General features: G+C 45.7%; 1 protein-coding gene across 1 annotated transcript in view; it reads right to left on the bottom strand.

The window, feature by feature from the left end:
• Positions 1-1,784: 1,784 nt before the first annotated feature.
• The window catches only part of f2 (coagulation factor II (thrombin)), a 58,402-nt gene continuing 32,768 nt past the window's right edge, over positions 1,785-27,418 (bottom strand). The window contains exons 9-14 of the mRNA XM_078548870.1: positions 25,279-25,402; positions 24,301-24,468; positions 21,633-21,806; positions 6,593-6,771; positions 4,452-4,522; positions 1,785-2,097 (exon numbers count right to left, since the gene is read on the bottom strand). Of these exons, the coding sequence (XP_078404996.1) occupies positions 1,951-2,097; positions 4,452-4,522; positions 6,593-6,771; positions 21,633-21,806; positions 24,301-24,468; positions 25,279-25,402 (863 nt within the window). The 3' untranslated portion in view covers positions 1,785-1,950. The remainder of the gene's footprint in view (positions 2,098-4,451; positions 4,523-6,592; positions 6,772-21,632; positions 21,807-24,300; positions 24,469-25,278; positions 25,403-27,418) is intronic.

Here is a 27,418-nt window from a genome sequence, read left to right as displayed (position 1 = left end):
TTATAGAGTTCCGCAGATAACTCTGGAATAAAGACAACTCAGCTTACCAGAATGGTTACTGAGCTGAATGAAAAGACTCATAAGTTCGGAAAACAACTGGAAAAGAAGAAATTAATCAGAAATTTGGATAAAATTGTGAAAGAGGTGGGAATGAAGGTTCCATTGTTGAAACACGAACATCCATATTGATAGAGATGACTCACATGATGATGGAAAAAGGGAAAGAAGTGACAAGGAGATGAGCACAAGCAAGAAATGATTTAGAGTAGCAGCCAGTACCGATCAATGCAACAGCAGAACCGACCAAGTGGGGTTCAACATGAAGGAATGGAAGAAAAAAATGAAAGCATACCCTGGTGCCAGATCAAACTCCAGAGCAACAGAAAAAATCAGCAACAACCACCATTCCTCCAACAGAACTGTGAACAAGATGTGGAAGAGTTATAAGGCCTCCAGAACGCCTGAACCTTTAAATTCAAGGACTTGAAGGGGGGAGATGGGATACTGATAATGGAGTAATAGTGACAACATTGTAACAACAATGTAACTGTATAAGACTAATAACAATGTAAGACATGAAGCAAATTAGTATAACTCCAAATACATTGGATAAAGACTAGGGGGTGTAGTATAAGGGCTTGGCACATACAGGGTTAATGTGGGACAGAGAACAGTACCACGCACAATGTTGTAAGAAGGCACATGACCCAGACCCAGGGGTCGGTGTAGTGTTGAGCAGAGATGGGTTAAGACCTAAGCATGGAGATAGCTCCTAGCCTGTACCGTTTACTGTACATGTGTAAATAGTTCTACTTGTTAATAAAGACTTACAGTTAACCTACTGAAGACTACAAAGACTTCTTTAAGAGACACCATTCCACCATCGCCCTCCCAGCAGAATGGAAGTTCACTATATTGATTCCTGGGATGAGACAGCTGTCCTCTGAGGAGAGATTGAGTAGATTGGGTCTATAATCCTCTGGAATTTATAAGGATGAAAGGTGATTTCATTGAAATGTATAACATTCTTTGGGAGTTTGACAGGGTGGATGGCTGTTTCCACTGGTTGGAGAGTATAGAACAATGAGTCTTAGTTTCAGGTTGAGGGATCAGCCATTTGAGATAGCGATAAGGAGAAATTTCTTACTCAGAGGAGTTGTGAATCTTGAGAATTCTCAACCCTTGAGGGCTGTGATCGCTCAGTCTTTGAATATATTCAAGAGTGAGATAGATGGATTTTGGGGCACTAGGTGAATTGACGATATTGGGGATCAGGCAGGAAGGTGGAACTGGTGTAAAAATTCAACCATGACCTTATTGAATGTAGGAGGCTGGATGAGCTCTGTGGCCTACTCCTGCTCCTATTTCTTCTGTTCTTCTGTTTACTGGGGAAACAACAATCCCTGAGAGTTTCCTAAGAGCTGCTTCAAAACAATAACTTCACTGGAAACCCCACTCACACACATAAACTGGGTTTCCAGTGCACTACTGGCAAGGTTACAGCAGTGCAGAGACAGAATGTTTGATGCCATATGGGGCTATTGAAAGTTGCTGCAAGCACAGGATTAATTTCACAGATACAATAATTTATATGTGTGACAACTGAAGGTATGGGTTGCAAATTGTTTTTTCAATGGGTTTTAAAGGTGTGTATTACTGGAGCAAGGGAAGACAGAGATATAAATCTGATATTTAATAAATACAAGGGATATGTATGGGAAAAATGGAAAAGATGGCAGAGAAGGTCAAGAGAGGGTGAAGACAAATAAAACTCTTCAAACATATTCTCAGTAATAATTTGACTTTATTTCATAACATGTTAAACATTACTTCAAGCACAGGGAATGACTGAATCGTGCATCAACATCAAATTTATCCTTAATTCCTTCTGCGGATATCGTAAAATAGCCATGCCCTCTTTTAAGTCAAACATTGCAACCTTTAGTTCTCTTATGCAGGCCTCTTGCTCTGTATAGCTTTCATCAACCACTTTCTGAACCTGAATACATGAGTGTAGAATCCGTACTTTCCATCCCTGTCACATCCTTCTCCCCAGGAGACAATTCCTATCAGGTACCATCGATTATTTTCTGGATTCTGCATGGCATTCAGAAACAAATATCTTTAAATATATATTAAAGGAAAATGAATTTCTTCTGTTTAAGTTAGATACATAGGAAGAAAAACAGTATTTATATAAGGCCTTCACAGCCTCAAGATGTCCCAAAGTACATCACAGCCAATGACCACCATTGTAATGTGGGGAACACTGCAGCCAATTTATGCATAACGAGCTCCAAAACCAATGTAATAATTATCCAGATGATCTGCTTCTCTGGTGAGGGACAAAACACCAGATAAACTCCCTTGCTCATTTTCAAACAGTGCCAAAGGATTGTTTACATCCATCTGAGAGGGAAGACATGGCCTCGGTTTAACATTTCAACTGAAAGGTGGCACTTGCATCACTACAGTACAATACAGTACCACACTGAAATGTCAGCCTAGATTACATGCTACAAATGAAAGTGAATCAAAGCTTGAACCCACGACAATCTAACTTTCAGGTAAGGGTGCTACCACTGAGCCATGGCTGACATTTAGTTCTACTCCAGAGGGACTCATCTAGAAAACCAGCATCAATATACCAAAGGAGACAGACACCATATCAGTCCCCTTGATGGTTTTCATATCCATTCCATTTCTCTCAGGGCACATTCTGATCTCAGCTGGCCATATGGAGAAGCAAGTTGTGTCCTCACAAGAGGAACAGACAACCTATTTACAGGGAGGTATTATACGTTCACCACCAAAGAATGATGTGTACGGTGCAAAAAGTTTTAAATTGGAATGAACGTTGAAATCAATAAAAGTGTAAGATGGATAGGCAATAAATGATTGCAACTTTTGGAAAGTCCTTCTTCTTGAGATATATCTTGTGTGTGTGTGTGTCCCCCCTCCGCCCCTGTCACTTGATGCTCCTATACATGCTCCATTGATAAATGCATAGCTGCTGGGTAGTTGACATACTCCTAAGTCTCTAACAGTGTTGCTCTGAATACTGGTTTGTGCCTTAAGGGTTGAGGATTAGAATCCTTGTCACAAAATGACATATGAATGGGGTTGTCTCAGAAATCCAATGCCTCAGAAATTCAAGGATCTTTTCATCAAAGACACATGAAAGGAGGAAAAAGGAAAATGATGGTGTATTATGCTGAGGGACTGAGAATCTGTGCATGGAGTGGTGGAGTGAGAGAGAAAGAAAGAGACAGAGTAGTGACAGAGAGTAAGCATAAATGGGTCTCTTTCTGGTTGGCAAGATGCAACGAGTGGTGTGCCACAGGGATCAATGCTAGGGTTTCAGCTTTTTACAATTTATATAAATGACTTGGCTGAAGGGACCAAAGGTATGGTTGCTGAATTTGATAGGAAAGTAAGTTGTGAAGAGGACATAAGGAGGCTACAAAGGGATATAGATAGGTTAAGTGAATGGGTAAAGATCTGGAAAATGGAGTATAATGTGGGAAAATGTAAAATTGTCCATTTTGGCAAGAAGTACAAAAAAGAAGCATATTATCTAAATGGTGTCCTAGTGTATGAATCGCAAAAAGTTAGTATGTAGGTACAGCAAGTAGTTAGTAAAACTAATAGAATGTTATCATTTATTGTGAGGGGAATTGAATACAAAAGTAGAGAGGTTATGCCTCAGGTATACAGGATATTGGTGAGGCCACAATTGGAGTACTGTGTACAGTATTGGTCTCCTTTTAATTTAAGGAAGGATGTTGGAAGCAGTCCAGAGAAGGTTTACTAGACTAACACCTGGAATGGGAGGCTTGTTTTATGAGGAAAGGCTAGGCTTTTCTCTGTTGGAGTTTGGAAGAGTAAGAGGTGATTTGATTAAAACATATAAGATCCTGAGGGGCCTTGACAGGGTGAATGTGGGAAGGATGTTTTCTCATGTGGGAGAATCTAGAACTAAGGGTCGCTGCTTAAAAATAAGGGGTTGTCCATTTAAGACAGAAATGAGGAGAAATGTTTTCTCACAGAGGATCGTGAGTCTTTTGAACTCGCTTCCTCAAAACTCAGAGTCTTTAAATATTTTTAAGGCAGAGGTAGATAGAATCTTGATAAGTAAGAGGGTGAAAAGTTATCAGGGGTAGGTGGGAATGTCGAGTTGAGGTTACAATCAAATCAGCCATGATCTTTTTGAATGGTGGAGCAGGTTTGAGGGGCTGAGTGGCCTATACCTGCTCCTAACTCTTATGTTCTTATGTTTGGATGACCGATGTGAATAGACCCTTTCCAGGCAGGGTATTAGTGACAGGACAAAGTTAGGTCATTCACAGTGCAGTCATTCACCCTTTTAAGTTACTTTGATTGTTTGAACACAAACAAATTACAATGTGCTTGGAAAACATGAAGAAATTAGTAAAATGTAAAAGAGTAACCTTCATTACAAAAGGACCCCCGCTGTCCCCCTCACAGGCATCTCCATGCAGGCCAGACTCTTGACTGTGACCTACAATGGACAAAAATTATAAATTAAAGTATAAAAACATGAGCTGAATGGTGGAGTGAATGAAATAGCTACGCCTTTCTCCTGTTTAGAACAGTTCACATGTATTGTGACCTTCTTCCTCAGCTGTCTCTTCTTGACTCTCTCATTGAATCCAGCTCAATGGTTACGCTATCCGCACTTATCTCTAAGCAATATTAACAAAGTGACTGGAAAGGACACAATGATCTCAATGCCTCGTGCCTCCAAAAGAAAATAGTTTTTGTTAATTCAGGAGGGATCATCATATTTACATTTCACTTGGAAAGTAAGCAGCTTCATTCCTTCTTTCTTCATACTACCCAGCTTCATTCCTCACATTTATCATTCCCTATCTCCCCTCCTGTCTTCTTCACGCCTAACGTCTTGACTTCTTCATTCTACTATCTTCACTCTTCATGTTTGCACTTCCCCTTCAACATTGACATCTTCCTTTCTCACACCATCACTCCCAATCTTCACTCTCCACCTCATCAATTCCCATCTTGACTCCTCCCTCCTCACTCTCCATTTTTCCCCACCCTTTATTTTTCCCTTCATCACTCTCCCATCATTCCTTTTGTCACCATTCCCCATCTTCACTCTTCCCATTGTTAGTATTCCCTCTAAGAATGAAGTTCCTAACAATATTTTCAAGTGTAGGAATGATTTTTTTAACCACTACCTTACTTAATGTTAACCTATTTTGTAGGCAGGAGAGAAGAGATTAAGGAATTATATTTGCGTAACATTTCTGCTGCATTCTATTTAATCCAAGAGAACGTAATTTTCATTTGTTTAACCCCCCACCCCCAAAACTCATTAACTGGGCTTGGGAGCAATGATTGGATGTTCTTTATTCTTTCCTGGGATATGGGTGTTACTGAGAAGGGCAGCATTTGTTGCCCATACCTAATTGCCCTAGGACTGAATGGCTTGTTAGGCCATTGACACCCATTACTGAGACTAGCTTTCAATTCTAGATTTTATTAATTGAATTTAAATTCCACCAGCTGTCCCTGGTGGGATTTGAACCTGTGTCACCTGGGTATTAACTTGGATTGCTGGCCCAGTGACATTACCACTATGCCACCATCTCCCCCTAAAAGGAATCAGGCCCAGGCTAAGTGCGTGGATCTGCTCTCTGCTAAAACTGCTGGAAAACCAGTCACTAAAACATGAAGGAAGTGCCTGCCAGTTCCCTTTCCTGAATGGGAGGGACTATTTCACTTCTCATGACATCCACTCCCATGACTGCTGGTGCATTGTGGCTGCCGTATATACAATCTACTAGATGCTCTGCAGCAACTCCCTATGGTTACTTTGACAGCATTGCCTGCAACCTCAACCATTGTGAAATATCAGAGCAACAAACTCCTGGGAATGCCATTATTTCCAAGCTCCCCTTCAAGTCTCACACTCGCCTAAGCTGGACATACATCGTTAGTTCTTTCTTGGTTGTAGGATCAATATTCTGGAGTTCCCCACCTAACACCATCATGGTATCACCATCATCATAGGATCAGCATCAGTTCAAAGGAGAAAACCCAACATCACCGTCTCAGGGCTACTAGAAATGGGTAATAAATGTAGCAACACCCACATTCCAAGAACAAATAAATACAAATCACTCTTCCTTCTTTGCACTGTTAATGAGCTGATCCTGCCCTTCTCAAAACTAACAGCGAGGATGGATTCAGAACCACCTCAATGAAATTTGGTCCAATTTGGGTTTGGAAACTTTTCATAAGGCTAGTCATAAGGCTACCCCTGTGTGGGGTAGTGACGCTGACTGACAGCATATACAGGTAACTTGTGGGGGCTGTTTGAGATACTGCCTTTGATACCCGTGACAAATTACAGACAGCTTTGTACAGTCCGTATGGGCTCACCGGCCACTCTGCTGAGTTTGTCATCAACCTTTTACAGCATTCAAAGGTCAAGGGGAAGGAGCGGGATTTCAACCTGCCAGTCAGTGGTGAAAGGACAGCATTCTAACCAACACCAGTACCTATTCCCTTGCTGAGATGCTTCTCCAAAGTTGCATTGACTCACCGGCACAGAACATGTTTTTTGTCACGAGAATATTGGTGGATGATTTACAGGTCTCATGGTCGACGATGGGAACCTGGACACCCTGCAGAACCTGAGGCCTCACAGATTTAGTGCTCACAAAGCTTTCCTGTAGGTTTCCCCAGCCTGTGATCCGGCCCAAGTGCTGACTTTGTAATAACCTGGAAACAATAACAAAAGATTGTGCATTCTGGCTATTGAAAAATAAACCAGGGACTGAGATCATTTTAATGCCTTGCCCATCCTTCCTGTTGCTTGTTTTTGCTAAGGGCATCGTTACCCGCAACCAGAGCTGGTGACACAATCCCAGTCCAACAACCTGATCCGTTCCCATCACTTGAACTTGTAAATCTCTCGTTTTGTACCCTTGCTCTCCGCCTCTGAGCAAGATCTTGTGGCTCAGCAGGTAGTGTCCCTGCCTAGGCAAATTCTTCCAACACATGCCAATGGCAAGCAAGAAGAGATTCCTGGTCAGCCATGTGATAGAAGGAATGTTTGAGCCTCCACCATCACTATCTATAGTTCCAGGGTACAACACGTGCAAAAGTACATGTTGCCACAGCAACCTGGACTCCCTAAGTGAACTGTAACGCACCATCACACTCAGTCTCAGCTCCAGAGTGGAGTTTTTGGAGTCTCCAGGAATTAAAGATTAATCTCCAAGGTACTGTTGTCAACAATCCAGGAGAAATACCTCAGGATGTTAATAAAAATTGTAATTTTTAAATCATTTTCTTGAATGCTTTTGTTTATTAGTCGTAAAAATAATGGCAATATGGAAAATGGCTGTTTGACAGACAGCCAAGATTCATCCTGGGTGGAAGGCAAATCTTCACCAGGATGGACACGATGGATGTAGCCAATGGCAGGAGAGTGGGGTAAGAGCAGTTAGAGGTAGGAAGTCATGTGATTAAACATCAGACAAGAACTGACAGCTCCAGTGTGCAAACAAATGGAGCCTCATCCAGATCTTCCATAGAGGCTGCTTTCCAATGTCCATCTGATCACAGGAATGGGATACTGTAGGCAGCATCCATTGTCCTCATTTCAGGGAGCAGGAGCTGAGATAGGGCATGTGCAGTGTCTGTGCTCCTGACTGCTAATCTGATGACTCCCTACGCTAAAGTGTGAATGTATGGACGTTGGGTGAGAATTTGAATTGGGCTCCATCAAAATGAACCCTATTGTCAACTGGCACTTACCATCGAGGTTCACACCTAAGATATAGCCACATGGACCAAAGAAAGTAAGACTTGCATTTATACACCATCTTTTATAACTTAGGACTTCCCAAAGTGCTTTACAGCCAATTGTTTTTGAAATGTAATGTAGGAAACAGGGCCGACAATTTGTGCACGGTAAGTTCTCACAAATAACGCTGAGGCAAATGACCAAATAACCGGTTTTAGTGATGCTGGTTGAGGGATAATTATTGGTCAGGACACAGGGCAGAACTCTCCTGCTCCTCTTCAGTTTCTTTAACATTCATCTCAGAGGGCAGACAGACCTCAGTTTGTCTCGCTCAAAAGTGTTGCACTCCCTCAGTACTGCACTGGAGCGTTAACCTGGATTTTGTGTTCAAGTCTCTGGAGCCTGAACCAAAAAATCCTTTTGACCCTGAGGTGAGAGTGCCCCCTACTGAGGTCACAGCTGAAGAGCAACTCCTGGGTGAGGAGCACCGCCAAGCAAGGAGTCAACACTGTCCTAATGGTGTTGGTGTTAAGGAAGTTTTCATAGTCTTCTGTTTGTTAACAGTAAGTTTTTATTAATTATTTGTAACTATATACATATATACAGTAAAGGGTACAGGCAAAGAGCTATCTCTGTGTCTGAACACGTCTCTGTTCAATACTACACTGACCATAGGTCTGGGTCATGTGCCTTCTTATATCACTCTGAGGGGGGTAATGTACTCAGTCCCACATTAAACCTGTATATCCCAGACCCTTATAACTACACCTCCCCCAAGTCTTTATCCCATGGATATAGAGATATTGATTTACTTCAAGTCTTATATTGTTATAAGTCTTACACATTTACCTAATTGTACAACCTTAATGCTATTCCAACATTATTGCTATTAAGTATTAACATTAACAAAATTTTCACTATCCCATCTCCCCCTTTCAAGTTAGAGGCCCAGGTGGTCTGGAGGCCTTATAACCCTTGCACATCTTGTTTGCCATTCTGTTGGGAGAGTGGCTGGCTCTGTTGGTTTTGGTTCTTGTTGTTGGCTTGGAGGCTGGACTGGCATTTGGGTATGGTTTCATTCTTTTTTTCCATTGATTAAGAGCAATGTGGCTATAAGAGCAGGTCAGAGGCTAGGAATCCTGTGGTGAGTAACTGACTCCCCAAAGCCTGTCCACCATCTACAAAGCACAAGTCAGGAGTGGGATAGAACACTCCCCACTTGCCTGGATGGGTACAGCTCCAACAACACTCAAGGTACTTGACACCATCCAGGACAAAGCAGCCCGCTTGATTGAGACCCCTTCTACAAACATTCACTCCTTCCACCAGTAGCAGCAGTGTGCACTATCTGCAAGATGCACGGCAGAAACTCACCAAGACTCTTCAGACAGCACCTTCCAAACCTACGACTGCTATCATCTAGAAGGATAAGGGCAGCAGACACATGGGAACACCACCACCTGGAAATTCCCCTCCAAATCATTCACCATCCTGACTTGGAAATATATCACTGTTCCTTCACTGTCGCTGGGTCAAAATCCTGGAACTCCCTTCCTAACAGCACTGTGGCTGTACCTACACCACAGGGACTGCAGCGGTTCAAGAAGGCAGCTCACCACCACCTTCTCAGGTGCAACTAGAGATGGGCAATAAATGCTGGCCCAGCCAGCAACACCCATATCCCGTAAATGAGTAAAAGAAAAAGTAATGTTAACCCAAGCCTGGTCAGTTTATCTCTTGCTTTGATCCAGGGTTGTTGTTAGTCTCGATCATTTCTTGCAGGGTGGGCGAACAGAGTATTTGTCTCTTTGGTGCTACTTGTTCTTCTTTCCCTTTGAGGCTGTGGAAGAGTGTTCCTGTGGTGAGAAGAAGGTTTAATGGTACGCTCACCTCTGTGTTTTGTTGTCGATGAGGAGAGACTGGTACCAGGTTCCAGTATCCCCTGTGGTTGTGGCATACTGGCTGGAAGTTGCAGTGTGTGCACAGTGGTTGATGTGTCGACCAGCTGTACCATCATCATAATTGGAGGTAGAGGCTTCTCAGACTGCTGATCATTCTCTGGCAATGCTTCCACAGGAGGTGTCATGGTAATCACGTGGCTGGTAGGTTGGTCTGACCATTAGGGAATTTCCGGGGCCTGGAATGATAATGGGCAAACCTGCTCTGCGAAGAGAGAAGAGAGGTCGAAGGGGAAATCTAAGTCTGAATACTCTTTAGTGTTCGAGTACTCAGGATTGTGCAGTTGCAGTTGGCTGCTGCCTGGAGGAGATCCAAGGCTACGCAAGCATTCCTCCTCAGGAGAGAGGCTGGTTATGAATGACACACATCAGCTCAAAGACCTGTTTGCTGCCAAGGCTCAGTGGCTCCAGGATCATGCCGATGACCAGGAGTTGGCCACCCCCTGCTAACTTTGTTCAAAGCCAGAGACCTTTGAGCCATGGTTCCTTGTCTGACACGACTGTAACGCTGGCATCTAAATCTAATTTAAAATATGTTAGATGTCCATTTACCAGGAGTGTCTGCATTCCTAAATGAAGAACAACAATCATTGACCTCACCCAAGAAGCATGACGAGTGTCTTCTGGCTTGTTGGTCTTGACCTTGTGGATGACCTTCAGTCTATCTGTGCAGTGCTGCAGTTTTGACTTGCACAGTTTACCAAGGTGCCCCTGTCTGTTGCAGTGGAAGAATTGGGCTGTACTTGCGCAGGTGTCTCCTGTGGGGGTGCTTGGCACCGTGGAGCTGGCAAGGTCGCTCAGCTGGGCATTTCAGGAATTGCTTTCCCTGACTTGGGTTGTCCCTGTGTCTTTGTGAACTGATAGGCTGGACTGAGGGTTGGCTTCTGCCCCATGTTGTATTCTCTCCACTGATCAGCTTTTCCTTGACAGAGTATAATTCCTCTTTGCTGTCTTTCAAGCTCACATTCTATAATTGCACTTCTGCCAATTGTTTTTGAAAGGCCTCATGCTCTTTAGTGAGAACTTCCACCTTAGCTTGTCATTCTGTGTTCTTGATTTTCATCGCTCCGTACATCTCTTTGGGAATGTAGTACTTTTCCAAGATTACTTCCAAACGTGCAACTGTTTCCTTCAGCACTGCAGTCTCATTCTCGTACCTCTCAGCTTTCTCCCTGGGCTTCTCTGAAAACTGATTGGTCAGTTCTTTCAGAGTCGCATTATATTCATTTTGTCTCACTTTGTAATGTTCCCGAGTGACAAACTCAGACCTGAAGGATTCTTGTAGCGTATGAAGGTCCTTCAACAGGCTTTCCTTTTTGTTGTGAAGCTCAAGTACTTCGACTTGAATTTTCTTGTAATTTAAATGAGTCTCATTGAGATTGTTCTGCTGTTCTGCCATTCTGCTGCTCAAGGTATTATTTATTCTGTCATGTTGTTGAAAAGCAATGGACTGTTTTTGAATCTGACCCTGAAGGACAATTAACTGCTCTTTCAATAGCTTATTTTCTTGCTCAACTTGCCTTCTGAATCTGCTTATCAGTATACGGCTTTGTCATTGCTGATAGCTTCAACGCAGCTTTTTGTGAAGTAGCATTCAACAACTTTAACTCCTCCTGTTTTTCCAGGGATACGCATTGGTTTGTCAAAGAGTCTTTCAAGGCAACGACCTCTGCAGGTGCCATACTTGTTTGCTGTTGTGCCTGGCTGTACTTCAGGCTGAGTTCTTCCAACTCAGCTTGGAGATGAACATTCTCTGATTTTTTTTTTGAACTGCCTGCCGCTGGGCTTTTTCCTCATCATTCACTACAGCTGCTGGTACAGTTCTGAAAATGTGTCCTCGTCTGCAAAAAGGAAATCATTTGGGACATCTGTCTCGGTATTCCCATAGATATATATTACTAGGGCTTCCAGGAAGTTATGTGCCTCTCTGGCACCTTCATGTGGTTTGTTCAGGTAGTATCTTTTGACTTTTCTACACATTCCTGGGGGTATTTTCTGCCTCTTTTCAAGCCCTGAACCCTCCTCAGCTTGAAAATTAAAACATTTGTCCAAGGGTGCTAATATTTCATCAAAGCTAGTCGGGGACTCATCAATGCACGGCATTAGGATTACATCATCAGCAAGTCCACCAAGCAAGGATAAAAAGGTATTAATCTTGACTTCTTCTGATTTCTTACTGAGACCTGGGCCAGAACTTTTCCCTCGTCGGGCGGGCTCGGTGGGAGTGGGCAGGGGCCGTCGGGAAGCCAATCGCTGCCCGTGATTGGCTCCGCACCACGATTTCACGTGAGCATGGATCGCGAGCGTTACCTGTGTGGGTGGGGGGAGGAGGGAGAGCACAGAGCTGCCTCAGGGAGATTGAAGCTCTTTTAAAAAAATTAATATATACAATGAAAATTTAATTAAAGATGAGACATGCTTTTAAATTCAAAATAAAGTTTTTATTTAATTTATATTAGCTTTAGGAAACCTTATCCCGCTCGTGGATGAGGTTTCCTAAAAAATGGAAAGGCCATTAGGTTGGACGGGCAACGTAAAGTTCAAGTTAATTAGTTCGTTAAGGCCTTAATAGGGCTTTCAATTATCGGCTGCGAGCCCGCTGAATGAGATATCATGCGAGTGCACAATGACGTCAGGACGCGCGCCTGACATCGTCGCGCGTCATATTACGCTTGGGCATGTCAGGCGGCGCCCGCATGCCAGAGGTAAAATTCTGGCCCTGATGTTCTCCAGTAGTTTAAAACTTCCATTCTCCAGGACACCCAATTTTTCATTTGCTTTGGCCCTGGGATGAGTCTAAACTAATCTGGTAAGTTGCATTTTTGATCCATGGCCATTTAATATTTTTTCTGTGGTTGCAGTGTTAAATGTTGTTGGCCTTTTAGGAATGGCTGTGCAGTAACCTTTTTTTTCTTCAAAATGGCTCCCCAGTTGCTATTTTTTCTTCCTGTTCTTCCCGCGCTTGTCAGCTTCGACAAGCTCTCACTGCGGTCATGGGCTGCTTTCTTAAAAAAAACTTATCCTGTTCTCCCTGCAATGGAAACATGTCGTTTGAGCTTTCTAATGAATTTTTAAAACAAACAAAAGATCCTGGGAGGTGAGTTTTGAGCTCTGCCTGCTGTTTTTTTATAACTTTTTTTCTCATCAGAGCTTGTTGTAGCTCCCTGGATTTCAAGATGGCATTGCTGGTCTCTGCAAAGTGGAGGTGATGAGCTTTTGGAAAAATAATTTTTAACCATGGCTGCATGGGTCAGCTGTCTGTTGACTAGATTTATTCAGCAAAGGAGCATTGTGAGAAGTGAGGTGTTTAAATTAACCAGAGGCTATTTAAGGATTTGGTTGATCGCAAGGTTCCCCAGAGTTAAGTCAGTTAATTATTAATAATTTTTTCTTTTCAACTTGGAGGCCCCGCATTGAAGCTCAGAGTCAGGGATCGGGATTAGCAACGGGGTTTCACTCAAACAGTGCTTCTGACTGAATTAGTAACAGCAGCTTCTCAGGACTGGCTGCAGCCAAAAGTTTGCTTGCAGGTTATGGGTTCTGTATGCTGATGCTGGACTTCCAAGGGAGATCCTATGGAGTCTTCTGCTGCAGTTAAAATTTCTGCCTTTACCTTCAGGTTCTTCTGTCTGGAGTTTTTCCTGGCAAATTTTCTCAGTGTCTGTAGCTTCAGTTGGGAGCTTTTTTCAATTCAGAATCCATTAAAGATTTTCTCTCCTTTAGTTGTTCAACATTCTTGTGAGGTTGAGGGTTTTTTTGATCCCCAGCTACCACCATGTTGTAATGGTGTTGGTTACAGAACATGTCTGTTAAGAAAGTCTTCTGTATGTTAACAGCAAGTCTTTATTACCTACTTGTAACTGTATACATGTATCGAGTAAAGGGTACAGGCAAAGAGCTATCTCCATGTCTAGATCTTAACATGTCTCTGGCCAACACCAGACTGACACCAGGTCTGGGTCATGTGCCTTCTTACATCACTATGTGGAACAGTACTGTACTCAGTCCCACATTAACCCTGTATATACCAGACCATTATACTACAAACACTTTCCAGAAAGGAGGGGAGGGAGCAAATTAATGGGGGGGAAATAGCAGGGAAGGAAGAAAAAGCAGCAGCTGATAGAAATGGGAGGTTCACTCACTGTCACTGTTGACACCTGGCAAAATGAATGGCATTTATCCTCCGACAGATAATTTAAAATAGTATAATTCAGGCTATGAGGAAGAGGTTGTCATCCTTTCTTTGCTGCGTAGAAGCACCACAGATCCACTTGTTTAGTTATCTCTGGATGGTCTTTGAGTTAGGGAGTTAAATGCATGCTGAATCATGGATATGAGTCAGTGCACCTTTTGCATTAAGTACGTTGCATCATCACATGTTGTACTGCATTGCTGGCCTGCTGCATCAGATAGATACTTCATATAACAATACCAATTGAAGAGTATCATGGGATTGTGGCATAAATACAATACAAATACAATACAATACAAACACAATACAAACTCCCCTTCAGTTCTATGTCTCACCCCTGGGATTGCTAAACTTCAGTGCCACCATTTAATTCTGTATTTCTCACTTGTCACAAGCTGCACTCTCAATGCTTGCCACTTAAGCACATCACCAATAAGTAAAATGAGCAACTCCTACAAAGCTGCTTGTATTTATATTGCATCTTTAATATAATAATGCACTCCCAAACTGCTTCACATGAGAGTTATAAAGTAAAATTTAATACCAAGCCACATAAAGAAACATTAGGTCAAAAGCTTGGTCAAAGAGGTAGGTTCTAAGGAGTATCTTAAAGGAACAAAGTGAGGCGGAGAGATGGAGGGAGGAAATTCCAGAGCTTAGCCTGAGGGAATGATGAATGCTCAAGAGGCCAGAGTTAGAGGAGTGCAGATATTCCAAAGGGTTGTGAGGCTGGAGGAAATTACAGAGATAAGGAGGCCATGGAGGGATTTGTAAACAAGGATGAGAGTTTTAAAATTGAGGTGGTGTAGGTCAGCAGGCACTAGGTGTGAGGGAGTTTGGGGTTGTGGATGATGAGGACTCATTGCAAGTCCGAACACAAACAGCAGTTTTGGATGACCTCAGGTTGAGGGGCAACAGGACGTGGGAGGCTGGCCAGGAGTCTACTGGAATAGTGGAATAGTCAAGTTTAGAAGTAACAAAGTCATTGATGTGGGATTCCACGGCAGGTGAGTTGAGGGATGGAAGCGGATGATGTTGTAGAGGTGGAAATAGACGGTTTTAGCAATGTTTAGCCGCAGACAGTTTCCGAGAGAGGGACCAAGTCACTGGCTAGGAACAAGTTTGTTGTGGGGTTTGAAGAGAATGGCTTAAGTTATTTTCCATTATCTAATTGGAGGAAATTTCTTCTCATTCGGTACATGATGTCCAGAAGTAGACTGTTAAGTTAGAGGCAGAGGAGGTGATGAGGTAGAGGAGAAGGTGAGGTAGAGGAGGTGAAGCAGGTGAGGTAGAGGAGGAGGTGAGGCAGAGGAGGAGGTGAGGAGGAGGTGGTGAGGTAGAGGAGGAGTTGAAGTGAAGGTGGTGAGGTAGAGTAGGTGGAGGAGGAGGTGGTTGAGGTAGAGGAGGAGGTGAGGTAGAGGTGGTGGAGGAGGTGACGTAGTGGAGGAGGTGAGGTAGAGGTGGTGAGGTAGAGGAAGAGGTGAAGCAGAGGAGGAGGTGAGGAGGAGGTGGTGAGGTGGAGGAGGTGGTGAGGAGGAGCTGGTGAGGTAGAGGAGGAGGTGAGGTGGAGGTGGTGGTTGAGGTGGAGGAGGCAATGACGTAGAGGAGGTGGAGGACGTGAGGTAGATGAGGAGGCGAGGAGGAGGTGGTTGAGGTAGAGGAGCAGGTGAGGTAGAGGAGGAGGTGAGGCTGAGGATGAGGTGAGGAGGAGGTGGTGAGGTAGAGGACGTGAGGTGGAGGAAAAAGTGGAGGAGGTGGTGGGATAGAGGAGGTGGTGAGGTGGAGGAGGTGGTGTGGATGTGGAGGAGGTGGTGAGCAGGTGGAGGATGTGGTGAGGTAGAGGATGTGGTGATGTGGAGGAGGTGGTGAGGAGGTGGAGGAGGTGGTGAGGAGGTGGAGGAGGTGGTGAGGAGGTGCAGGAGGTAGTGAGGAGGAGGAGGAGGTGGTGAGGTAGAGGAGGTGGTGGAGGTTGTGAGGTAGAGGAGGTGGTGAGGTGGAGGAGATGGTGTGAACGTGGAGGAGGTGGTGAGGTAGAGGAAGTGGTGAGGAGGTGGTGAGGAGGTGGAGGAGGTAGTGAGGTGGAGAGATGGTGAAGTGGAGGAGGTGGTGAGGTAGAGGAGGTGGAGGAGGTGAGGTAGAGGAAGTGAGGTAGGGGAGGTGGAGGAGGTGAGCTAGAGGAGGAGGTGAGGTGGAGGAGGTGGTGAGGAGGTGGAGGAGGTGGTGAGGAGGTGGTGAGGTGGAGAGGTGGTGAAGTGGATGAGGTGGTGAGGTAGCGGAGGTGGAGGAAGTGAGGTAGAGGAAGAGGTGAGGTAGAGGAGGTGGAGGAGGTAAGGTAGAGGAGGAGGTGAGGTGGAGGAGGAGGTGAGGAGGTGGAGGAGGTGATGAGGAGGTGGATGAGGTGGTGAGAAGGTGGAGAAGGTGGTGAGGTAGAGGAGGTGATGAGGAGGTGGAGGAGGTGGTGAGGTAGAGGAGGTGGTGAGGTGGTGAGGAGGTGGAGGAGGTGGTGAGGTGATGAGGAGGTGGAGGAGGTGGTGAGGTGGAGGAGGTGGTGAGGTAGAGGAGGTGGTGAGGTGGTGAGGAGGTGGAGGAGGTAGTGAGGTGGAGGAGGTGGTGAGGTAGAGGAGGTGGTGAGGTAGAGGAGGTAGTGAGGTGGTGAGGTGGAGGAGGTGGTGAGGTGGTGAGGTGGAGGAGGTGGTGAGGTGGTGAGGTGGAGGAGGTGGTGAGGTGGTGAGGTGGAGGAGGTGGTGAGGTAGTGGAGGTGGTGAGGTGGTGGGGAGGTGGTGAGGTGGTGAGGTGGAGGAGGTGGTGAGGTAGAGGAGGTGGTGAGGTGGTGAGGAGGTGAGGTGGAGGTGGTGGTTGAGGTGGAGGAGGCAATGACGTAGAGGAGGTGGAGGACGTGAGGTAGATGAGGAGGCGAGGAGGAGGTGGTTGAGGTAGAGGAGCAGGTGAGGTAGAGGAGGAGGTGAGGCTGAGGATGAGGTGAGGAGGAGGTGGTGAGGTAGAGGACGTGAGGTGGAGGAAAAAGTGGAGGAGGTGGTGGGATAGAGGAGGTGGTGAGGTGGAGGAGGTGGTGTGGATGTGGAGGAGGTGGTGAGCAGGTGGAGGATGTGGTGAGGTAGAGGATGTGGTGATGTGGAGGAGGTGGTGAGGAGGTGGAGGAGGTGGTGAGGAGGTGGAGGAGGTGGTGAGGAGGTGCAGGAGGTAGTGAGGAGGAGGAGGAGGTGGTGAGGTAGAGGAGGTGGTGGAGGTTGTGAGGTAGAGGAGGTGGTGAGGTGGAGGAGATGGTGTGAACGTGGAGGAGGTGGTGAGGTAGAGGAAGTGGTGAGGAGGTGGTGAGGAGGTGGAGGAGGTAGTGAGGTGGAGAGATGGTGAAGTGGAGGAGGTGGTGAGGTAGAGGAGGTGGAGGAGGTGAGGTAGAGGAAGTGAGGTAGGGGAGGTGGAGGAGGTGAGCTAGAGGAGGAGGTGAGGTGGAGGAGGTGGTGAGGAGGTGGAGGAGGTGGTGAGGAGGTGGTGAGGTGGAGAGGTGGTGAAGTGGATGAGGTGGTGAGGTAGCGGAGGTGGAGGAAGTGAGGTAGAGGAAGAGGTGAGGTAGAGGAGGTGGAGGAGGTAAGGTAGAGGAGGAGGTGAGGTGGAGGAGGAGGTGAGGAGGTGGAGGAGGTGATGAGGAGGTGGATGAGGTGGTGAGAAGGTGGAGAAGGTGGTGAGGTAGAGGAGGTGATGAGGAGGTGGAGGAGGTGGTGAGGTAGAGGAGGTGGTGAGGTGGTGAGGAGGTGGAGGAGGTGGTGAGGTGATGAGGAGGTGGAGGAGGTGGTGAGGTGGAGGAGGTGGTGAGGTAGAGGAGGTGGTGAGGTGGTGAGGAGGTGGAGGAGGTAGTGAGGTGGAGGAGGTGGTGAGGTAGAGGAGGTGGTGAGGTAGAGGAGGTAGTGAGGTGGTGAGGTGGAGGAGGTGGTGAGGTGGTGAGGTGGAGGAGGTGGTGAGGTGGTGAGGTGGAGGAGGTGGTGAGGTGGTGAGGTGGAGGAGGTGGTGAGGTAGTGGAGGTGGTGAGGTGGTGGGGAGGTGGTGAGGTGGTGAGGTGGAGGAGGTGGTGAGGTAGAGGAGGTGGTGAGGTGGTGAGGAGGTGGAGGAGGTGGTGAGGAGGTGGAGGAGGTGGTGAGGTGGTGAGGAGGTGGAGGAGGTGGTGAGGTAGAGGAGGTGGTGAGGTGGTGAGGAGGTGGTGAGGTGGTGAGGAGGTGGAGGAGGTGGTGAGGTAGAGGAGGTGGTGAGGTGGTGAGGTGGAGGAGGTGGTGAGGTGGTGAGGTGGAGGAGGTGGTGAGGTAGAGGAGGTGGTGAGGTAGAGGAGGTGGTGAGGTAGAGGAGGTGGTGAGGTAGAGGAGGAGGTGAGGTGGAGGTGGTGGTTGAGGTGGAGGAGGCAATGACGTAGAGGAGGTAGAGGAGGTGGTGAGGTAGAGGAGGTGGTGAGGTAGAGGAGGTGGTGAGGTGATGAGGAGGTGAAGGAGGTGGTGAGGTAGAGGAGGTGGTGAGGTGGTGAGGAGGTGGTGAGGTGGTGAGGAGGTGGTGAGGTAGAGGAGGTGGTGAGGTAGAGGAGGTGGTGAGGTGGTGAGGAGGTGGTGAGGTGGTGAGGAGGTGGAGGAGGTGGTGAGGTAGAGGAGGTGGTGAGGTAGAGGAGGTGGTGAGGTGGTGAGGAGGTGGAGGAGGTGGTGAGGTGGTGGTGAGGTAGAGGAGGTGGTGAGGAGGTGGAGGAGGTGGTGAGGTAGAGGAGGTGGAGGAGGTGGTGAGGTAGAGGAGGTGGTGAGGTAGAGGAGGTGGTGAGGAGGTGGAGGAGGTGGTGAGGTGGTGAGGAGGTGGTGAGGTGGTGAGGAAGTGGAGGAGGTGGTGAGGTAGAGGAGGTGGTGAGGTGGTGAGGAGGTGGAGGAGGTGGTGAGGTGGTGAGGAGGTGGAGGAGGTGGTGAGGTAGAGGAGGTGGTGAGGAGGTGGAGGAGGTGGTGAGGAGGTGGAGGAGGTGGTGAGGTGGTGAGGAGGTGGAGGAAGTGGTGAGGTAGAGGAGGTGGTGAGGAGGTGGAGGAGGTGGTGAGGTGGTGAGGTGGAGGAGGTGGTGAGGTAGAGGAGGTGGTGAGGTAGAGGAGGTGGTGAGGTGGTGAGGAGGTGGTGAGGTGGTGGAGGAAGTGATGAGGTGGTGAGGAGGTGGAGGAGGTGGTGAGGTAGTGAGGAGGTGGAGGAGGTGGTGAGGTGGTGAGGAGGTGGAGGAGGTGGTGAGGTAGAGGAGGTGGTGAGGTAGAAGAGGTGGTGAGGTAGAGGAGGTGGTGAGGAGGTGGAGGAGGTGGTGAGGTGGTGAGGTGGTGAGGTGGTGAGGTAGAGAAGGTGGTGAGGTGGTGAGGTGGTGAGGTAGAGAAGGTGGTGAGGTGGTGAGGTGGAGCTGGGTGCGTATATGGAAACCGACACTGTGGATGATATCGTTGAGGGGGAGCATTTAGATGAGAAATTAAAATAGACCAAAAATAGATACTTGTTGGGTTGTGAGGGGGCTACAGGGGGGCACAAGGGCTATTAATGTGGCAGTTGATTCTCTGGCTGAGATTAAGACAAGATAGATAAAGAAGAATGGCAAGTTCCCCAGAGAATTTTTTTGTGCTCATCAAACTGAACGATACTGACGCTGAGAAATGAATATTTTCCCATTTCAGGTATCCAGACTCATGTGCTCCTAAATTAGATATAATGAGTAGAGATCATCACCTCATGACTAAAACTGGTAGAGCCTCTTCTACTGGATCTAGGTGAGATTTTCCCATTCTGACATGTGGCTTCAGTGATTGAGATTGGCATTGGTAAGGTAGTTTTGCACTGCGAGCAGATGCCCATTGGGAAGCGAGTTGACACTGCCAAAGTCCACTTTAGTCAGAGCCATTATAGCCTGTTAAACGGAGGAGATTTACACCTAATACCTCAGGGTTGCTGCGTTCAAACCTAGGTTCCAGATGTTTGTGAACAGCTGAATTCAACATCAAATATGGCTTGCGACAAGAAGTCTGTTTATGGTGCTCGACAATGCAGTGGACATACAGAGAGATAAACAATGGTGATAAACAATTACAGTGGTTCCCTGGGTAGACAGATAATCTTAGTCGATCTTTTTGATCCAAGCTCCCTCCATAAACTACAAACAACTTGTTGTTACAAATTGTTAAGGGAAGTTTAAGATATTCAGGGGCCATCTCTTTTATTGCTGCTTGCTGTGGCACAACAAGTGTTATTGTGAACAAGGCCCTCCCCCCTGCCCACCCATGCCAAAGAGACATTTCCTTCAAAGTCACTTGTTTACATTTGGGGTGTAAGTAATCATCCTGAACTCCATTTTCTCATCCCTATCTCAAGACTTGCCTTGGCTATCTTGTTTCACAATTTGGCAACAAATGTAAGTGAACAGGATGAACACACACCCTACACTTTCAGCAAAAACCAAACAACTCAGTCAGTAAAATTGTACCCTGAGACAGTAAACCCTGGAACACTGTGGGAAAGGACACCATTTTGTTATTTCAAATCTACAAGCTATCCATTAGTAAAAGGAAACTGAAAACTTTTATCAAGTGGGATCAGGCCTATATATCTATACACAACTCGGGTACCTCACAAGTGCATTAACCCAATATACTACCCAGGTCTTTACACTGAGCTTCGTGATTGCACCATTAACTGCCCTGTCACCAGGTAAAGCAGCAGATAGTGACGTGGTTAGAAATCCCACATGGTCAACTGTCTGACTGGATTCAGGCAATCAAGCCCTGTTCTAAAGGTCATCAATGAAATTAACTCTGTTTCTCTTGTTGCAGATGCAACCTGATCTGCTGAGTATTTCCAATGCTTCCCGATTCTATTCCTGTTCTTTTAATCTGCGCTGATCCCCATGCTGTAAAATTCACCACGCGCAATAGTGCACCAGTGTTGCTTTTAGAAATTATACATTGGTGAGACCGCACATGGAGTAATGCGTACAGTTTTGGTTTCTTATTTTTTGGAGGAGTATACTTGCATTGGAAGCATTTCAGAGAAGGCTTACTAAACTGACTCCTAGAATGAAAAGGTTGTCTTCAAGGTGGAGCAGGTTGGGCCTATACTCATTGGAGCCTAGCGGAATTAGAGTGATTTTACTGAAACATATAAGATTCTGAAGGGGCTTGACAGGGTAGGTGTTGAGAGGATGTTTCTCTTTGTTGGGGAATCTAGAACTAGGGAACACAGTTTAAAAATAAGGGGTCTCGCATTTAAGATAGAGATGAGGAGGAACTTATTCTCCCGGAGGGTCACTAGTTGGTGGAATTTTCTTCCACAGAAAGCATCTAGGCAGGATCACTGAATATATTCAAGGCTGAGTTAGACGGATTTTTAATCTACAGGGAATTGAGAGTTATGGCGAGCAGACAGGAGAGTGGACTTAAGGCCGCAATCAGATTAGCCATGACCTTACTGAATGGTGGAGCAGGTCCATTGAGCCCAATGGCCTACTCCTGCTCCTATTTCTAATGATCTTACATGCTCCTCCCCATCATCACTCAAACCACTGATAATGTGTCCTGACATTTATGCCTCTCACTGTCAAGCTGTGTTTAGATAATGAAAGCTCTTGTAACCATCTGTGCGCATAAAAAGGTGGAAAGACTAAATAGAATTTAATACTAACCTACTGGTGACTTCCACGTTGGGTAGACAGATGGGTGATATATAGTCAGTGAATACAGTGGATTTCTTTAAATGCAATAATGCAATATCACGGTTAAGGTTTGTTTTCCAGTCGTATTTGGGATGAACAATAATTCTGTCGAGTGCAAAGACTTTTTCTCTTCTGCTTTCATACCTGAAGGATAAAAGAATCAACATCAACTGTTATTGGCACAAGAAAGGAAAGGGTGAATAACAAGGAGGGAAGAAGTGACAGGAAAGAGAAAATAAGCAAGGATAAAAGGAAACCACATAAGAAAGAAGGAAATGTTGGCAGAAAGGAAAGGAGATTAGGAAGTAAGGAGCAATTGAAAAAAAAATTCCCCTTTATAATATACACGGTTCACCTTTCCACACATTTCTCCTCTTTGTGCTCTAAACTCTGTACTCCCACTGTGAAGTACGGTTTACAGAGCTGAGTCTGCGAGATCCAAATGTTTTAAAGTATCCCGCTACGCTGGTCTCAGCAGAGTTTTGGTTTCCATGTGAGTGGTTAATCCCAGGCTACAGTGAATGCTCAAACAGACCAGGGCTGTTTGGCCAGTGCACTTTCATGAACCACTGGCTGTACAGAGTGGTATGAGTAGCAGCCATTTTCTGTGGGTAAAACGGATGTAAAATTATATTAATTTAGCAGTGAGGTGGGCTGCACTCAATCTGGACAGGTCCCACAGTTGAGTTTGTAGACTCTGTATTTGTGTCCCAGGTTTACATCTGAAAGTCGTCAGGCACATTAACAATATGTTAATATGGGGCCTAAAGCCTGTTAAGGACCCCTTCCCAAAATTGGGCTGCTCCAAACAAAGACAACACTAGCCAGCTACAGTCAGGCAACTGGGTTTACATATAGCCTAATCAGCAACCTTAAAGGAACCATTAGTGCAACAAACATCGAATTATACTGGCAAATAACATTCGCGCCACACAAGTGCCAGGCAATGGCCATCTACAACAAGATAGGATCTAGCCATTGCCCCTTGACTTTCAATGACATTACCATCACTGAATCCCCCACTATCAACATCCTGGGGGTTACCATTGACCAGAAACTGAATTGGACTAGCCATATCAATACTGTGGCTACAAAAGCAGGTCAGAAGCTGGGAATTCTGTGACAAGTAACTCACCTCCTGACTCCCCAAAGCCTGTCCACCATCTACAAGGCACAAGTCAGAAGTGTAATGGAATACTCCCCACTTGCCTGGATGAGTGCAGCTCCCACAACACTGAAGAAGCTTGACACCATCCAGGACAAAGCAACCCGCTTGGCACCACATCCACAAACAGTCACTCCCTCCACCACTGACACACAGTAGCAGCAGTGTGTACCGTCTAGAAGATGCACTGCAGGAATCCACCAAGGCTCCTTAGACAGCACCTTCCAAACCCACGACCACTACCACCTAGAAGGAAAGGACAGCGGATAGATGGGAACACCACCACCTGGAAGTTCCCCTCCAAGTCACTCAACATCCTGACTTGGAAATATATTGTTGTTCCTTCACTGCCACTGGGTCAAAATCCTGGAACTCCTTTCCTAACAGCACTGTGGGTGTACCTACACCATGTGGACTGCAGCGGTTCAAGAAGGCAGCTCACCACCACCTTCTCAAGGGCAACTAGGGGTGGACAATAATTGCTGCCCCAGCCAGTGATGCCCATATCCCATGAATGAATATGAAAAAAATGCCTCCAACAAAGAAAAATTAGAGAGAAAGTTGCCTCCTCCCACTTCCTACCCCTTCCACTTGTCTTCCCTTCCTGCCTCACTGTTCCCATTAACCTTCTATCTCCTGATTATCTCCCTCCTTACAATCGCCCCAATCACCGCCACTTCCCTGCTATTACCTCCTTCTGCCAATGTGTCCCAGCTAGTGGCCTAAAATTGATGGCTATTTCGCCACTGAGTAATTGGTCGAAATTAAAATGAGGCCTGGGACCCAACTTCAATCAGGCCTTAGGCCGAGATCATCTAAAAGATTGCTTCCTGTCCTCGGTACAGGCTGACACAGTACAATTTCTACCATATGATCTCATGACACCCAAACTGTTCAAATCTTATGTTACTATTGGGATTGGCTCAGAATGAACCAGTACAATTCCTGTAACTGGTTAAATTTGTGGAAGCAGGGCAAAGCAAGAAGATGCTGGTTTTCACTAATCCAAAACTACAGGCCAGGAGTGGCTAAGAAACCTGAATCTGAGTCCCATTTAATTGACACACACTTTGGTTTCTGATCAACTGCGGATTAAGGGATGGGATTTAAAGAAGTGGTTTTGATTCTTTTCGCTTGGCCTCTTCCATTTTCCCTTATAGCCTATGATCAGAGCAAGAAGAAAGATTTGCTTTTTATAGATCCATTCATAATCTCAGGACATCTCAAAGTACTTTACAGCCAATGAAGTACTTTTGAAGAGTAGACACTGGTGTGACATAGAAAACACGTCAGCCCAATTTGCACACAGCAAGGTCCCACAAAGAGCAGTGTGATAACGATCAGAAAATTTGTTTTTGTGGTGCTGGTTGAGGGATAAAGATTGATCAGGAAATTACACTCTTGCTCCTTTTCAAAATGGCACCAGGGTATCTTTTATGAGAACAAGTTTGAACTGGTATCTTTTTGACCTACCCAGTTCGATTATGCTTCCCAAGCCGGACAATGATATCTTTTTCCGAGAAATTCTTGTCCCACGGTGGATACAAGACACAATGCGCTGCGGTAAGAACCCACTCGTCACTCACTAGACTGCCGCCACACAGCAACATCTGTGGTCTTTTACGGTACAGCATCACTTGCCTGTTAAGGGAAAGAGGGAAATTTTTTTTTAAAAGGGTGAAATCCTGCTGGGAGATTACTACCTCAAATTGTTCATTTGGGAGAAAAGTATGTGAATCCAGAACAAGAGGCTGTAGTCTTAAAACCCAGGCTAAGGTGGTTAACAGCAGTGCATTTACTTATCGGGCCAATTGAGTTGTAAAATTAGATCTCATGAGCAATGAGAAGACTTTGGAACAAGAAGAAAGAACTTGCATTTATATAGTGTCTTTCACATCCTCAGGGCGTCCCCACACATTTCATAGTGCTGAGAGTGAGGATACATCAAGGTCCCATGTTTGATTGCCGAGTTATCTGATCACTATGTTTCGTCTGAGCATTTTGAGCTCAGGTGGAGAAATAACAGCCCGGGTTTCCACTTCCGACTACTATCCAGGGGCGACCTACAGGACAGTACACACATGGGGCCATGACATGTGGACAGCAGTGGGCTTGGATGTTAGGACTCTCTGGCTGGACTTACACATGGGGCATGGCCACTTGGTAATATCCTGGAAGTACTCCAGTATAGCCAATGTTTTCAGAAGAATAAAAACTTTCAGCTGGTAATCTTGTTGAATCCTGTACTTTCACGAAACAACTCACTTTTTGGCCTTATACCAGGAGGGACACTACCAACTGTGGAGCTGAACTGCAGGGTAATCAATGCATTTGAGTGTCAACGAAGCTAGTCCGCCAATGCCTTTTGCAAACGTTCCCTCTTGTATAAGCTATTCAATGATCTACCATTTTAAACATAAATACATAGGCAGGAAAGACTTTGCACATTACCATGGGGCACTCCCTATTTCAACTTCCTTGCCATGTACAATCCGCTCACGGATGGATTCCAACATTGACCTTTCTCCTTGATCTTCTTTGTTTTTGCGTTCGAACAATGCTCTCAGACCACATTCTAAAAACAATGAGAGCATGCTGAGTCCATCTGTGCTTAAAACTTCCATTTGCCTTTTGTTAAAGCCACAATAATAAATGGTTGAATATCAGAGCATCCTGAGAGCAGGCTATGGGTGTTCCATTACAACGTTCAGCTCTCCCTTGGATCCACCTAACCCTTTCAGACATGCAGAGCCTCAGTGCAGCCCTACATTTTTAATCCTGCTAGGTGACTCTATTGCTTGCAAGCAACGTAGAGTTGACAGGTGTAACGGTTAGTGTGGCCCCATTCTGATCTGCATTCTGGCATAATAGGGGCATGATGGAGTGGGGCAGTTGAGGGTTGGGAGGTATGGTGGTCAGCAGCTGAAAAGTGGAGTATAAGGAGTGGTGTGGTGAGATATGAAGCACAATGGTGGGTGATGGTGAGATGTTGAACATATGGGGGAAAAACAGCAGAGTAGGGAGAACTGGGAGGGAGGTCCAAAATTTAGTACTAAAACTATTAGGCCTCAAGAGAACTATGGACTGACTGTTTAATTATGTCAAAGATATGGTGAACTCTGATGGCTATTCTGAGACACTATTTATCTTTTTTGGTTTGATACCCAGGAAGCTGCCTCTGAGAGAATCTGTTTGTTGGTCAGTAAATTGCCTTTAAGGCATCAGAACCATTTAATGATTGGCACATGACAGACCATTCACAGATCGTGCCATTGTTTTCTGCTTGAAGGTTCCCCTGATATAATACTGCTAAATTCTCAGTTGCATGTCTAAACTGCACTGTGGGAGCCGAAGACCATCAGTGTGACACCCACATACCGACACTGGAACACTCAAAGACTCTGCTACACTGTTTAATTTCATTCAGAAACGCAGGTGAAAGGAGATGGCCCAGCTTTATTGAGGTAGGTGGAAGGGTTGCCTGGCAGGAGCTTCTCGGAGGCATTGTTAACAGACAATCACCGGCTTGATGAGTAAATGTAATTATAACAACCCATGTGATAAACTTGTTCAGGGTATATTAATGACCCGCATTCCTCTTGAATATTTTCCTTTCACATCAGAACCTCCAGCATCTCGAATCTTTTCTCCTGCAAAGATCTCTTGCCCTTTAAAGACTGATACAATCCTATTTCACCGATACCATCCACAAGGTAGCCTCTCCATTGGATGGAATTGGAGTGTATGACGAGTTAGTGACTGGCACATCAGTATATCTTGCTACATTGGTGGTGCGACAATTATTGTTTCTCCCTAAATCAGCCACAGGGCTCTGCCATCTTCTTTTCATTTTACCTCCTTAGTGAGACACTGCTGCAAAGTAATGAAATGTGCAACCGAGGAAAATTATTTCAGAGGCCTCGAGGGAAGTATGGAATGTAAAGCTCCGGAAGCAATGCTTTAAGATTCTAGCAGTAAGTTTGATCTTGGCAGCATTACTGTAGCATGCGACTCATTGTATATTGGGCTCTGCTTCTGCATGCAGTGGGGATCTGAAACCAGAAATTTATTGGTCACTTTGGTCTCTTCTATCTTTATTGCTGGAACAGATGATAGCTTTAAAAATAGAGTTAGCAGTGAGCTGACATTCACTTCCATTCCTCTATACCAGTGGTCACATACCAGCTGGATACTGAGAGAATGGAAACCCTTACACTTGATTCAGGATGCAGCATTGTTCATGGGAGGCCCAAAACAGCAATATAGACCAATGACCAGCCTCCCATTCTCTTGGAAAGTCAGCTGCCCTGTAGAACTGTGTCGTACTTTCATGGTGTTATCGTTGATCAGCTGTGGGCAGAAAACTGGCTGACACTCCACAGGTAGCCTGAGAGGAGCACAGTGCATTAAACATGGGGGCTGCAGATTGGAATACTAATTAGCGACAATACCACGAATGCCGCCGCCTCCCCAAATAATGCTGCATGGATCGTACCTGAATTGTCAACAAAACGCAACAATTGTCTGACAACCTTCCTACTAACTGAGTCACTGCCATGCTGTCACCCCCAGGCACTGTGCCGAGATTGGT

Source organism: Cetorhinus maximus, chromosome 9 (genome assembly GCF_964194155.1).
Source record: "Cetorhinus maximus chromosome 9, sCetMax3.hap1.1, whole genome shotgun sequence".
NCBI classification, from domain to species: domain Eukaryota; kingdom Metazoa; phylum Chordata; class Chondrichthyes; order Lamniformes; family Cetorhinidae; genus Cetorhinus; species Cetorhinus maximus.
Note: the sequence above shows the minus strand (reverse complement) of the source record. Positions and strands in the feature narration are given on the sequence as shown.